The sequence below is a fragment of the Ylistrum balloti genome, unplaced genomic scaffold (genome assembly GCF_031769215.1).
Source record: "Ylistrum balloti isolate Yb309-2 unplaced genomic scaffold, AGI_CSIRO_Ybal_v1 Utg370248, whole genome shotgun sequence".
In the NCBI taxonomy this organism is placed as follows: domain Eukaryota; kingdom Metazoa; phylum Mollusca; class Bivalvia; order Pectinida; family Pectinidae; genus Ylistrum; species Ylistrum balloti.
Window position 1 is genome coordinate 1,482,136 of NW_026782199.1, and position 16,690 is coordinate 1,498,825.

The 16,690-nt window shown below is 34.8% G+C and overlaps 1 protein-coding gene across 1 annotated transcript in view; it reads left to right on the plus strand.

Annotated features, from left to right (window-relative positions):
* Positions 1–16,690, plus strand: part of LOC132552482 (hillarin-like) — a 32,057-nt gene that overhangs the window by 11,538 nt on the left and 3,829 nt on the right. Inside the window, exons 2-6 of the mRNA XM_060216658.1 lie at positions 6,072–6,302; positions 12,089–12,310; positions 12,684–12,851; positions 13,383–13,465; positions 13,951–14,094. Of these exons, the coding sequence (XP_060072641.1) occupies positions 6,072–6,302; positions 12,089–12,310; positions 12,684–12,851; positions 13,383–13,465; positions 13,951–14,094 (848 nt within the window). The remainder of the gene's footprint in view (positions 1–6,071; positions 6,303–12,088; positions 12,311–12,683; positions 12,852–13,382; positions 13,466–13,950; positions 14,095–16,690) is intronic.

Here is a 16,690-nt window from a genome sequence, read left to right on the forward strand (position 1 = left end):
CTAGAAACGCCAGCGTTTTAGAGAATTTGTTAATGCGTGCTGCACATCTTCTGAAGTATTTCGTCGCCATCTTTCCTGACAATTGACAAGCCATCAATTTAGATGAACCGCGGACTTGTAATTCATTGTTCTAATGTTTCACCGACCTATTATTGTAACGTGTCCCTGTGTCTTAAACAGTCGCTGTTTAAGTCGATTCTCACACACAGGTACTTACATATAATTCATTGTTTGATTATTAAGGTGCCTGTGGTCGTGGTACTGTGGAAGTCTGGGAGTAAGCATCATGGTAGTCAGATCGAGGACGTCCTAGCTTTAATTTGGTGGTGTACTTCACCGTATCTCTGTATAACATAACAACTTATTAACTGTCTGACGTTCTGCATCACACAGAAATGTGTTAATCATCTATCTTGTCTAGATTTCACACACAAAACTTCAAAGGACCGTAAAGCCGCCCGTAGGCTTTTCTCCACGTAGATGTAGGGACAGAGATTATGTGTTCTAAGTAACCTCGTACGAACAACGAATACTTAAAAGTGTAACGTCTGTGTAAAATAATCCCGGATGTTTTTATTTTTTTCATTTTCGAATCATCAGTTTTACTACGAAACTTAGACTTCACTTTGTACCAGACCAACCTGTTTGGTGCTACTTTTAAGTTATTTTTGTTGTAACTTGTTGATACACGTTGCACAGTACTTATCACAGTTCTCTCAAACTTGGCCAGTGGGAGAGTGACACAGCTGTCAAGTCAGAAGAAAATGACCAATTTTGACACAGTGCCATGGCGATTTCACGATTTATAACCAGAAATAAACCACCTGGCACATTATAGCAGGATAGGTCGGGGAATGTTGTGTCGTATGACAGAATAATACACTTTCACATCATTGCCCCTTTGGTGTTTGTCAACAGAAAATTTTGTTTATGGTAAATATACTGTGTAGTTATGGTGTCAGTGACCACTAGATAAACCAAAGGAAATCTTTTGTCGAGGAATGGCCTATGTATATAGTGTAAATATCAGTGATGGGGTTTGTAAATAGCCCTTCACCATGTCATAGTCTCAAGCCTTTGATCACTTTAGTCAGGCTTTGGTCATTTCTGTGGACCACTGCCCACTTTGGTATTTATGTCCAGCAACATTTATAGTGACAGGATGAAAAACAACATCAGTGATGTAACTGTAGACTGGTGATCTGTAAGGCAGGTTTAGCTGGTTATATATAGGTGTTAACTGTAGACTGGTGATCTGTAAGGCAGGTTTAACTGGTTTTATATAGGTGGTAACTAGACTGGTGATTTCTAAGGCAGGTTTAACTGGTTATATATAGGTGGTAACTAGACTGGTGATCTCTAGGGCAGGTTTAACTGGTTATATATAGGTGGTAACTAGACTGGTGATCTCTAAGGCAGGTTTGACTGGTTATATATAGGTGGTAACTAGACTGGTGATTTCTAAGGCATGTTTAACTGGTTATATATAGGTGTTAACTGTATACTGTGATCTCTGAGGCAGGTTTCACTGTTTATATATAGGTGGTAACTACACTGGTGATCTGTAAGGCAGGTTTAACTGGTTATATATAGGTGGTAACTAGACTGGTGATTTCTAAGGCAGGTTTGACTGGTTATATATAGGTGTTAACTGTAGACTGGTGATTTCTAAGGCAGGTTTAACTGGTTATATATAGGTGTTAACTGTAGACTGGTGATCTCTGAGGCAGGTTTAACTGGTTTTATATAGGTGGTAACTGAGACTGGTGATCTCTGAGGCAGGTTTAACTGGTTATATATAGGTGTTAACTGTAGACTGGTGATCTGTAAGGCAGGTTTAACTGGTTATATATAGGTGGTAACTGAGACTGGTGATCTCTGAGGCAGGTTTAACTGGTTATATTTAGGTGTTAACTGTAGACTGGTGATCTGTAAGGCAGGTTTAACTGGTTTTATATAGGTGGTAACTAGACTGGTGATTTCTAAGGCAGTTTTAAATGGTTATATATAGGTGGTAACTGTAGACTGTGATCTCTAAGGTAGGTTTAACCTGTTATATATAGGTGTTACATTTAGACAGGTGATTTCAGCACAGCTTTGCATTGCTGGGTCGTTATTAGTGAGTTTTGGCTGTAGACAGGTTTGTATTCATACATTTCCCTCTGCAGTCTATATTTGTTAAACAAATACACGGTTGTCATTTCTACAAATAGAACATATATATCTCAGGACCATGTGAATTATCATGTACATTCTATCTCAAAGATCGTTTGGAGTAGACACAAATATTGACTGACATTTTGAACACTGTAATGGCTATTTGATCCAAGTACTCCAAATATTTAGATAAAAGGGTAAAAATCTGACCTATTTCTGTTATGCTACAAGTAAATAATAAAGACTTGTGACCTTTAGTGTAGAAGGTGTTATACATTGTGTAAGCATAGAGGTTACATACTTGACAATCACCATAGCAATATTCTTCTTTCTTAATCAATGTAGGAATATATGAAATTCCTTCAAAAGTTTCATTGAATATGATATTTAGTTATTCTAAATGAATTCAGACACATTTCTTATAATTTTCTATACTTGTCAGGACATTTTTGTTGTATGATAGACGAGGTAGTAAAATGTTTGTTTTGATATATAAGGTTATGGATTCAATTCTTTTGCCCACAAGTTGTATAACATATTTTGACATAATGAACTTATTTGGTTCTGTAATTTGTACTACCATATTGCTGTTTGACTTAGGAAGGCATTTAATGCCAATCAGGTAATGAAAACTAAATCAGTGTAAAAGAATAATGATGGAGATTACTCGTATTTTACTGACAAATTTCTGCTGTTCAGAAATTTACAGGTTTTACAGAGAATATCTTATTTCTCTTTGTGGAATGTTACGTTTTATTTAAATGTTTCCATATGTACAGAACCAAAATATAAACACAATGAACTTCTGGTAATAGATACAGAGGTTTGTGGTAAGGGATACAGAGGTTTGTGGTAAGAGATACAGAGGTTTGTGGTAAGAGATACAGAGGTTTGTGGTGAGAGATACAGAGGTTTGTGGTAATAGATACAGAGGTTTGTGGTAAGAGATACAGAGGTTTGTGGTAATAGATACAGAGGTTTGTGGTAAGAGATACAGAGGTTTGTGTTAAGAGATACAGAGGTTTGTGGTAAGAGATACAGAGGTTTGTGGTAAGAGATACAGAGGTTTGTGGTAAGAGATACAGAGGTTTGTGGTAAGAGATCCAGAGTTCGTGGTAGGTTTGTGGTAAGAGATACAGAGGTTTGTGATGAGAGATACAGAGGTTTGTGGTAAGAGATACAGAGGTTTGTGGTAAGAGATACAGAGGTTTGTGGTAAGAGATACAGAGGTTTGTGATGAGAGATACAGAGGTTTGTGGTAAGGGATACAGAGGTTTGTGATGAGAGATACACAGAGGTTTGTGGTAAGAGATACAGAGGTTTGTGTTAAGGGATACAGAGGTTTGTGGTAAGGGATACAGAGGTTTGTGGTAATAGATACAGAGGTTTGTGGTAAGGGATACAGAGGTTTGTGGTAATAGATACAGAGGTTTGTGTTAAGAGATACAGAGGTTTGTGGTCAGAGATACAGAGGTTTGTGATGAGAGATACAGAGGTTTGTGATGAGAGATACACAGAGGTTTGTGTTAAGAGATCCAGAGTTCGTGGTAAGAGATACAGAGGTTTGTGGTAAGAGATACAGAGGTTTGTGTTAAGAGATACAGAGGTTTGTGTTAAGAGATACAGAGGTTTGTGGTAATAGATACAGAGGTTTGTGGTAAGAGATACAGAGGTTTGTGTTAAGAGATACAGAGGTTTGTGTTAAGAGATACAGGGGTTTGTGGTAATAGATACAGAGGTTTGTGTTAAGAGATACAGAGGTTTGTGGTAATAGATACAGAGGTTTGTGGTAAGAGATACAGAGGTTTGTGTTAAGAGATACAGAGGTTTGTGTTAAGAGATACAGAGGTTTGTGGTAAGAGATACAGAGGTTTGTGGTAAGAGATACAGAGGTTTGTGGTAAGAGATACAGAGGTTTGTGGTAAGAGATACAGAGGTTTGTGGTAAGAGATACAGAGGTTTGTGTTAAGAGATACAGAGGTTTGTGTTAAGAGATACACAGAGGTTTGTGGTAAGAGATACAGGGGTTTGTGGTCAGAGATACAGAGGTTTGTGGTAAGAGACGCAGGTTTGTGATGAGAGATATAGAGGTTTGTGGTAAGGGATACAGAAGTTTATAAAAATAGAACTGAAGCTTAGTTATAGTGATGGAGTTTTTGGATTGTATATAGATTGGGATATCACAATGTGGTCACAAGAATTGCTGTACACCTTCGTTTAAATTTGCAATGGAAATATTTTTTTTCTTTGAGAAATAAATATAATTGAATAATATTGTCCCAAACTAGCATCCTTTCTGTTACTTAACACATAAATTGAGAATAATTTTTGACAGAAAATCATACGGAATGTGGAAAATTGGACAAACCTGTATCATATGGATTTGAGAATTTGAGACATATTTTATCTTCCTGTTGTCCAATGTGTCATCCGTGATTGATGATTCAGCCACTTTGTAGGGTGCTGGCAGCAATACAAAGCTGTGACATCAACCGTTGTAATTTTTGTACTTGCCAAAAACATTGATTTATATGTAATATGTACAATATCCCTTTGTGAGCCCCATATAGATTTAATTACTCATTTTTCTTAATTACTGTTTGGTCTTGTTTCACAGGTGGCTGTCTATAGGTGTTTCAATATATATTATCCATTATGTCTAGCGGAACAAACAAAATCTCAATACCTTAGGACATACATGTACAAAACATCTACATACATATACATACATATGACACCTGTGTTACAATGTGTGTACTCTGCATATGTACCTTAATCCCAGGGTTATCTAGTTCAGTTTGCATAAGATTTTAATAACCAGTTTTAGCTGTCTATAAAATCATCTTAAAATGACATAGGAATAAAAATAAGGTAGAGATGACTAAGGAATGAGAATAAGGTGGTTGGGGTGGGGGTAGGGTAGGAGGTGGGTGGTGGGTGGATGGAGTTGGTTGACTGAGTGAAATTGTGTGAATGGATAGATGTTGGGACGAGTGGATCAAGTTTTCAAGGGGAGTTTGATGTAGTATGAAGAGTGGGTAGAGCTCTCAAATTGAGTGTCGGGAGTGGATGAAGTTGGTAGACTAATTGTTTAAGTATTAATAGAATCTTCCCTTACCCTGAGGGTGTGATAGAGAAATCTCCAACCCGAGGGGTGATTTTTGTTGTTGTCTAACCCGAGTCTCTCCCACCCCATTATTTCTGCCACGACGTCAAAAAAAAAAAAAAAAATCCCATGGTACAAGTGTCTGAATGGCGCATGAATATCTCCATTCACGTTTCCAAAATTCTACATTCTTCCATGAGAGCAAAATGACAAACTATAAACGCAATATGAATAACCATTAGAAATATTAATTTTGTGGAAATTAAATATTTTAATTAGAGATAGATACATGGAAATACTTGTATTGAAAAACATTTAACTCTGTATCATTTATTAAGGTAGGGTAGGCTTGCCGCGATGTCATGGACAAAAAAGGGATTTCCCAGTTTATAATGACGTCAATTGTTGATGCGCGCGAAAAATTGCAATGGTGTGTGAGTGTCACGTGTGTGTTCATTCAGAATCAGAGTCATAGATGATCCTCCGACGTTTATTTGTGTTCACTTGACAAGGATTGTTATAGTTAATGTTAACTGTGATGTTACAGTCGCGCATTACGGAACCTGCAAACAAGGCATCCACTCGTCGGTTTGAGTAAGTTGTGATAGCCGACTGAGGTCACCGAGTGCAGTCATGTGGGATAGATTTATCCTCCATGGGTGTTCCACATGGGACATGTCTATCCTACATGGGCAGAGGTGGGAGAAACAGCATTTCCCTCATATTCATGACAGATATGCATACAAAGTTATTGATATGAAATTTCTAATTTGTATTAATGATTAACTGTTGTTTACCTGTGTTTCAGTACAAGAAGCGTAAGAATGTGTTGCTGGATGCTCAAAAGCGATTGGAAGAGGAACATCGTAGGGAGGAGGATTTGCTGCTCGAACAGATTACTCAGAATCGTCGTCAGGAGATCCGCAGAATCTCGGACGAACTCAACATGGAATGGCAAGTCAAACTCAAGGATCTTACTGAGAAATTTGAACGAGAAATGGACAAGAAGAAAAAGAAAATAAAGGACAGTGAAAAAAAGGTAAAAAAAAATTGTAGAATATGAAGTTTTAAGGTTATAACCTTGGCTTTGAAGGCAGTAAAGTTTGTTTTATAGAGTCTGATACTTTGTATCAGTAGAACATCATTATGTCTTATGACTATGAGTGTTAAAATCTCTTCATCAACAGGAGAAAATGGAAAAGAAGGGCAGGCCATTACTGATAACTGTTGAAAAGTTCAAAATAATCAAATTTAGATAAACAGGGTTGGTACTTTCGGTGTAGATAAATAGCTGGTCATATTCATGGCAGATTTAATTATGCTTAGTTCACAGTCATTAGAGATAATGTGAAATTAGATACCATGCAATTAAGTTTATATTCAAATATCAGAAAATGTGTCCAATATATGGACATGCTTTCCTGTTATCCCTGCAATTGAGATCAGAAGGGGAAAATGTAACACCATATAATTGTTTTCTAATACCTAAGTGTCACATCTAAACACATGGAAACTATATATAACCTGTATATAGTTTTATTAAGCACAGCTCTTTTGTGTTTCCTTTAAGCACACAGAGCTCTTATTACATGGTATATTGATGAAATGAAATTGATATGAGGTGTTGATTCACTCAAACAGATCCAAAATCATTGGACTTGCACATACACAAATGCTTTAACAGTTAATGTAAGATTTACATTAAACAGATCTTGTTGATCACCAACAAATGAGCTCCATGAACTGTTTCATATAGATTTTCTCCCGCAGTAGAATCAGGAAATTGAAAGAATCTTTGACCTTATTTAGCTGAAAATAAATAAACCTTCTGGCTACTGTACAACTGTCACACCATGTAGTAATCAATGTCCATATGGACCTGAACTTAGAAAACAGTTTGGGTTTGTACGTTAACACAAGATGGATGGTATTTGGGTAGTACTAGACCGAACACATGTGTCTATAAAAGTGTTTATTAAAAGGATACGTGAGTGAATTAATGTTTAAATCAATAAGCATAATACATAAAATTGTACATGAAAACTAGACTGTAGTGAAACAGGTATTAGATCTATGAGAATGTGTACTAAACTACAATATATATTCATCAACAAGCCCATGCTTGGTAATAAGCCCGTCCTTGTCTATTGCTGATCCGTAGAGTTCAAGACCTGCTTTTCATTGTTCTGCAATAAGTCCATCCCCTAAACTTAAACTTGAACTATGATATGTATGTTGGTCACCTGGGTTTTTTTTATGATAATACGGAACAAGACTTTCTACCTAGACATCTGAGAGGAAATTAGAAAAATTCAGATGGAAGACATGAACGGACACCGACAAACAATCTGTATAAAGAAGTTCAGGAGGTCATGCTTAGCCAATGATGTTGGTCGATGTATTTTCATTCTTGTAGATAATTTTCCTGGACTCATATTTATGACAGTATTAAGTTGAGTGATTGACAAACATTTTTTGGTAACATTTATATATATTTTACTTTCAGTAACACAATAGACTTTGAGTATCAAAATTTAGCAAACAAAATTGTTCAATATGCAGTGTAGATGGGACGATGAGCAGATGTAACCAATTATCTTATTGTTTAATCTCATCTGATGTGATGATCCATTGTAATTTTTCATAATCGATCATTGGTATTTTGATATTTTCTTAAATTTTAGTAAAAGTAAAATTCATATTATGCAAAATAAAGATGTCAGTTGCCAATGATATTCATTCTTAATTCAAGGCAAGTGAAATATTTCATGTTAAAGTTACAAATTTATCCACACAAAGTAGATTAATTTTGTATGAATATTGAACACACAGCCAGCCAATTATCTAATCAATTAACTACATTGTAAAGCCTATCTGATTTTAATTGATAGTTGATTCTAGATTTTAATTGATTTCCCATCACTATTATGCAGTAATATTCTTCATATCCTGAAATTAGATTTGCACAGACATGGTCCAGCCATTCACTTCTGCTAAACTGAATCCTCGGTTTACATACAGTATATCACACGGAATGAAATTACTCATGGTTGTATCTATGATTAAAACTGATCTAGTAGCTTTGGTAAACTGGTACAGCCTTCACATGCTAAATCCCAGTGGTCAGGGTGGCTCCATCATTGAGCTAATAAAGGAATACTCATTCAGTATTGATGGACCAGCTGGTAGGGTGGATACTCAAACTGTACAGGAAATAAGTGTTATCTGTTTGTCTCATCTAAAAAACAAAATGGAGATCATTGATCATAATAATAACGGTGATGTAATGAAAACAGTTTATCAATCTCTATGTCATACAGGTGTTAATTTCATCTCTTTCGATATTAATAGCTATGATTATTTTGCCTTCTGGACATTATTGGTGTAACACACCATAGCAAATCACTTAACAACATACAGTGGTAAATGTGTAATTAGACAGACACAAAAGACCCAAGATACTGATAGCTAAACTTACAGATGGGCCAATGATGAATAAGATATTTTTACCATTTTACAAAGGGACCACATGTCCCATCCTCAATCATACCTTTTAATCTTTCTACAAAATTAGTTTTCTTGATAATTATTATTTAAAAGCTGAGGGCAAATTATACACACAACCATGGCAAACTTATTGGTATTGTAAAAATATGGTAGGTGCTTACCAGTCAGAGTGTCTTAATGATCATTCATGTATGACAGGTATATGCGTAATATATTAACACAGGTGTGAAGTTGCAAAGGTTATTATTATTGTAATAGTTCCTATATTTGTCTGCCTGAAGGTAAAAGTACATATGGTTGGAAGAAGTAGTAAGTTAGACTGTACATATATATAGACATGACTAATGGAGGATGTGGGGAATGGTACATCATTCAGGTGGATTGTACCATCTGATATTAGATAGGGGTAAAAAACCTGGAAACAGGTAATCCTGGTCAGATGAAAGCTTGTCTGATGTATGGAAATGTCTGCACCTGGAAATAGACAGCAACAATCTCACAAAAAATGTCAAATATGGTCATTGAAATTTATTATACAAAGAACAAAGCTTTTTTGTTTTTGGTTTGTTTTTTGTTTTTTTGCATGCTTTATTTTTATCTGAAGAATTTGATTACATTTTTATTAGCAATATTTATGATACAAGCTACTTAGTATAATTAATTGTATACATGAGTTATCATTGGCACTGAAGGCTGATGTTTTTACTTCATGAAAACATATCTTTGTTCACTGTCATATACTTCTGTAATTGAATAGTAAAGTCTGTTATTTGCTCAGCCATGAAATGTGGTACTTTGGGCCTGGAATTCCTGAAAAATGTTTCTTATCATACAATTGTATATGAAATGAATTCCCATCAATGCCAAAGTCCAGCAGGTGTAACTTAGATATCAATTTCATTTTGTAATTTAACACGCTTTTTAAAAACGATTTTTATTAAATTTTGATTTATAATTGCAAATTAAATCTTAAATGTTATTCAGGGATTTAGAAGAAAACAGCCTGTAGTTACAATGTCTACTTTGTTAATTACAGATTTCTTACGAATGTTTGTTAAATTGAAATTTCTATAAAGATGTGGTCCAGTATTACTGTATTTATCCTACAATAAGACCAGGGGGCCAATATACGAATCCTAACTCAGTCAAGGGGTGGGCTTATTGTAGGATAATAAGCTCATGGGGGGGGGGGAAGGAAGGGGGGGGGCAACATACAAATCCTGACTTAAAGAGTGTGGGCTAACTGCATTACTGAAAATACCATTTTTTATATATGGATGGGCATGTCAGTTTTAAAAAGCTTAAAGCCTTGAATACTTCTAGATATATTTTCTTACTTAAAATGATGGAAGAACTTGCTGGAAATGGATCTCCAAGTCTATTTGAATGTTTGTGTTAAGAGAAAGTAAGATGGGCTTTCTATAGGGTTTGGTGTTTTATCTTCCTGTAACTTGTTGATCAAAGAGAAATTAGTCAACTAGATAAATAAAAGTTTGATAAAATTTCTTTCAAATATTTTGCTGTGGTTGTTGTTAAAGAAATGGATATCAAAATGACTAGTTAAAATCCTTAGTGTGCACTGTACCATATTTGAATTTCAAATTTCAGATAGTTCTATACAATATAATTATACACAAAGGTGCCCAGGAGTTTGGAAGTACAGTTGAAACGTATCTGTTTCCTCAAGAAAATCTTGTATAAATATCAAGTGTTATTACATATATCGAGCCCTAATGAAACTGTTTAAGAACATTCAATATATCTACATAGTATTGATAGTAATGAATGGAACTATTTTATAATATTGTTCAAATATAGGGGTGTACATAACTGCCATATCAGACTGATGCATGTATGATTGGTTAATATATAAATGGTAGTTCTGTTTTGTTGTACAGGTGATAGAATACTCTTGAGTGCCTGTGCTAGACCTCTTTGAAATGTCATATAGATTAGAGTTAATTTGAAGAAATGGTGTTTACTGACACAAGTGTATACTTATTGTATTATAACTTTAGAAAACAGGTTACAACGTGAGATCCAGCTTGAATGGGTCTATTTTCAGCCTTGTGTGTTTTGAGATTTCTGTGTTTAAGCTGGCTTTTTCTGTGTGGAATGACTAGATTACATCGGTATTTTAGTGTTGAACAGTGAACATGTGACCGCTCATACAGAAAAGTAACCCCATAACTACACATACACATTTTTTTTGTAAACAATAACATACTGTTAACCACTACATATGCTTTAACAGTCTGAACTGAAATATTTGAGTTTAGTATTACTCAAATATTTCCTTTGTTTTAGGTCACCTGAGACAGGCTTAATTAACCTAGTGATATTGCATTTTGTCTGTCATCATTTGTCATATTGTAAACAATTTACATTTTTGACTTCTCAATAATTGATAGTCATAGAGGTCTGATGTTAGGCCTGTAGCATGTTGGGATGAAGATCTACCAAGTTTGTTCAACTGAATGACCTTGACACACTATCAAGGTCACAGGGGTCAAATGTTTGAGCATTTGTATTCATTATAAGTTGGGATTACATAACACTTTGGAATTTCATTGTCAAGAAGTCTTAATGTTTTGAAAACTTCAGTGCAGGGCCCTAAGAGTTGGATTTGTTCAAATTTCTGCAGTATACTTTAAATCCACACTTGCCACAAACAATAACTCAGGATTTAATCTGTATGCTTGATATTGGATAAGGCAGTTTTGTTAAGTTTGTATTCATCATTTGTTTAAAGTAAAAATTCAACTCGGACGACCTGCATAAGCGAATGGGCCTCTTGTTTTAAGATATAGCTCAACAAGTACCACACTTTTCATTATAAACTAGCCTTTTGGTGTGTCTTGTGAGGTCTTACTTTTTAATATGCTCCAATGTTGATGTGATTTCATTGATTCTCAAAAACCTGTCATTCAAGAAATTCAATTAATACAAACAACATTTTACCATCAACTTCTACAAATTTTGAGGCTTTCAAGTCTGTTTAAATCTGAGAGATAAATAATCACACAACTTTAAAAATCACACAACTGTTGGAATAAAAAGCATATATAAAATATCTCAAGAATCAGTCTATGTTTTTCTTTTATATCGATATGATTATTGTATCACAGCATAAAGTTCTGCACAACCAGCTCAACTTTTAGATGGAGGTCAAAGTTTAAGGTTCTGTATTGGACAAGGTGTAGGGTAATGGGTGAGGGGGAGGTCTGTCCTGGCAGAACACATCTGGTAATTGAACTCCTAATCACAAAGTCTAATTTGATTACTACAAAATCGTCATTGTTGACTAATTATTTCCAGCAAATGACGATGCACTTTGAAAACCAGAGGAAGGACTTGGAGGTGACCATTAATGAGAAAAGAAACAGGAAACGTGAGTCCATGACAATGAGGATTCGGGAGAAGGAACAGAAGGTCACATCAACAATGGTGGCCCGACAAAGTAAACAGATGTTACAGTTACTGGCTGCCAAAAAGGAAGAAATCAAACAAGAAATTGTGGAAGAGATTGCACAGGAAACGGTAAGTGAACTTCATTTTTATCATAAAATAGATCTTGGAAGTGCTTTTTCAGTATCATAGTTCACTGTAATACTGGTCAAATATAATGGAATTGCTTTGGATTATAACAGTATAATTATGTATCAAATATTTTGGGATATTTTCTTCAGGTTATGTGTTTGTGTTATGAAATGTGTGTAGGTATGTTGTCAAGGAAATCTGACTTGTTGTAGAATAGGTGTAGCTGCTTGTCAAAGAAATCTGATGTGTAGTAGAATGTGTGTATGTATGGTTGTCAAGGAAATCTGACTTGTTGTAGAATATGTGTAGTTGGTTGCCAAGGAAATCTGTGTGGTAGATGTATGGTTGTTTAAGAAATCTAATTTTGTTGTAGAACGGTGTTAATGGACATGACGAACAAGAGGAGCTTGTAGAGGAGGTAATTGAAGCTTTAGGTCTCCCTGCCACAGATCTTCCCCCTCCGAATCCTCCATCATGTCGCAAAAAAGAACTCTACGAGGATGTCGGCATCTTCAATGAACTAGATGAAGACGTTATCAAGGTACATACATTTCCTGTTCTTGTTCATAAAAATGCACATTTCAGTATCATGAAATGAAAATGAAGTATTTATATTTTATATAATTACCAATCTGTTTGTATCACCGGGTGTACCTGTATCACCGGATGTACCTGTATCACCGGGTGTACCTGTATCACCGAGTGTACCTGTCTGATAATTATACATAAAGCCATTCACACTTTGAATTAAAACTTTGAATGAATATCTATATATTTCAGGTGCAATATGATGATAAATGGAAATTGATTTAGATCATTGATTGATTAGTTCAAATGAATTGACCATTCATTGATTGGTTGAGATAATTTAGACAATTCATTGATTGGTTGAGATAATTTAGACAATTCATTGATTGGTTGAGATAATTTAGAAATCATTGATTGGTTAAGATAATTAATTCATTGATTGGTTAAGATAATTTAGACCATTTATTGATTGATAGTGGAGATAATTATTTCTATAGATTTTTGTTATGATACCAAACTCTTAAGTCATTTGTTCCTCTTTCAGGTTGCTGAAAATGAGCAGTGCACATACACAGAGTTGGTTCAGCAGCTGACAGAGAATCTGAAGACAGACCTTGAAAAAGTCAGGTGTGTAACAGTAATTACTACACTTTATTGATTCTATAAATAACTTCAGTTACAGCTCATCTGATAATTTTAATTTTCAGCACAAATGACTCCAACATTTTTTAACAGTTAAAAATTGTCTTTCTCTGTCTTAATTTTGAAAATGTAATTATTTTCTCCAAGTTTCAAACACAGATCTCATAAATATTCCCTTTAGTGTTAGTAATACATATCAAACTTTCATGCATTAATCATAAATCTGTGGATATACATTCTGTTCATCAGTCAGCACTTTGTATACAGATTTTTAATTTCTCATCTGACACAAAATTATGTATATATATTTCCAGTAGTTAAACTTCCAATAGTTGACAACCAGTATTGTTAATAAATATTCTCTCGGGTAGTTAGCAGTTCAAACAAACCAACAAAGATAGTTAACAAGTGATGTATTATTGTAACAGCTTTTATGATATGTTTCCTAACAATATTGATTTGTTGTGCAGAGCTCTGTATCGATGGGTGACTGTGAAAGACCTTAACATAATAGACTTTGAAGAAACTTTGGGCACTGACAACCCCATGGGCCTTTTACGTGGGATCAAATTTGGCACAGAAACCTATCATGTACTATTCATGAGGCTATGCAGGTAGAGTATCGTGTTTTATGAGATGTGTTTTGTGGCTGTCAGTAGCTGTTGTCGTATTTTCCTGTCCAATAAATTGAAAAAATCTGATAAATGTTTGATGTCATTATATTGATTAGTGGAGCGAAAACTATTTTTCATGTCATGTGTCTGCATAATTTTTCTTCATGAAAGAAAAAAGAAAAAAAAAAGTCAAACTATACACCATACATTTTGAATTTGAATGAATGAATAGAGACAGGACAAGATAAATAGGGTGTGTGATCTTCTCATTCCAAGGATGTTTCAATGGCCGTTTTTAATTAGTTTTTAAATGTATTTGAATATAGAACTTTGTCAGCAAAGTAGTTAAACATTTTAGTATGTATACAATAAGGTGTCATAACTGAACAACTCATACTTAAACATCTCAAGTATGGTTCTGTAATGATAAGGAAGGGTCAATATAGAACTGTTGTAATGTAGTCTTGTATAAGTTGTATTATAATGATATTCAGGGTCAGTTTGGACAGGTTTGTAGGGTCTGTTTGGACATGTTTGTAGGGTCTGTTTGGACAGGTTTGTAGGGTCTGTTTGGACAGGTTTGTAGGGTCTGTTTGGACAGGTTTGTAGGGTCTGTTTGGACAGGTTATACAATAAAATTGCAATACAAGGTCAATTTAGAAAGGTTACACAATAATGTTATACATGGTCATTATGGACAGGTTATTCTGAAATGTTATACATGGTCAGTTTGGACAGGTTATTCTGTAATGTTATCCATGGTCAGTTTGGACAGGTTATACTGTAATGTTATACATGGTCAGTTTGGACAGGTTATTCTGTAATGTTATACATGGTCAGTTTGGACAGGTTATACTGTAATGTTATACATGGTCAGTTTGGACAGGTTATACTGTAATGTTATACATGGTCAGTTTGGACAGGTTATTCTGTAATGTTATGCATGGTCAGTTTGGACAGGTTATACTGTAATGTTATACATGGTCAGTTTGGACAGGTTATTCTGTAATGTTATACATGGTCATTTTGGCAGGTTATACTGTAATGTTATACATGGTCAGTTTGGACAGGTTATTCTGTAATGTTATACATGGTCAGTTTGGACAGGTTATTCTGTAATGTTATACATGGTCAGTTTGGACAGGTTATACTGTAATGTTATACATGGTCAGTTTGGACAGGTTATTCTGTAATGTGATACATGGTCAGTTTGGACAGGTTATTCTGTAATGTTATCCATGGTCAGTTTGGACAAGTTATACTGTAATGTTATCCATGGTCAGTTTGGACAGGTTGTTCTGTAATGTTATACATGGTCAGTTTACACAGGTTATTCTGTAATGTGATACATGGTCAGTTTGGACAGGTTGTTCTGTAATGTTATACATGGTCAGTTTGGACAGGTTGTTCTGTAATGTTATACATGGTCAGTTTACACAGGTTGTTCTGTAATGTTATACATGGTCAGTTTGGCAGGTTATACTGTAATGTTATACATGGTCAGTTTGGACAGGTTATTCTGTAATGTTATACATGGTCAGTTTATACAGGTTATTCTGTAATGTTATACATGGTCAGTTTGGACAGGTTATTCTGAAATGTTATACATGGTCAGTTTACACAGGTTATTCTGTAATGTGATACATGGTCAGTTTGGACAGGTTGTTCTGTAATGTTATCCATGGTCAGTTTGGACAGGTTGTTCTGTAATGTTATACATGGTCAGTTTACACAGGTTATTCTGTAATGTTATACATGGTCAGTTTGGCAGGTTATACTGTAATGTTATACATGGTCAGTTTGGACAGGTTATACTGTAATGTTATACATGGTCAGTTTATACAGGTTATTCTGTAATGTTATACATGGTCAGTTTACACAGGTTATTCTGTAATGTGATACATGGTCAGTTTGGACAGGTTGTTCTGTAATGTTATCCATGGTCAGTTTGGACAGGTTGTTCTGTAATGTTATACATGGTCAGTTTACACAGGTTATTCTGTAATGTTATACATGGTCAGTTTGGCAGGTTATACTGTAATGTTATACATGGTCAGTTTGGACAGGTTATTCTGTAATGTTATACATGGTCAGTTTATACAGGTTATTCTGTAATGTTATACATGGTCAGTTTGGACAGGTTGTTCTGTAATGTTATACATGGTCACTTTGGACAGGTTATACTGTAATGTATTATACATGGTCAGTTTACACAGGTTATTCTGTAATGTTATACATGGTCAGTTTACACAAGTTATTCTGTAATGTGATACATGGTCAGTTTGGACAGGTTATTCTGTAATGTGATACATGGTCAGTTTGGACAGGTTATTCTGTAATGTGATACACGGTCAGTTTACACAGGTTATTCTGTAATGTGATACATGGTCAGTTTACACAGGTTATACTGTAATGTGATACATGGTCAGTTTACACAGGTTATTCTGTAATGTGATACACGGTCACTTTGGATAGGTTATACTGATTTATACAGAATCACTTTGGACAGGTTATACTGATTTATACAGAATCACTTTGGACAGGTTACATTGTGATGTAAAACAGAGTCAGTTTAGACATATTGTTCTTAAATAAT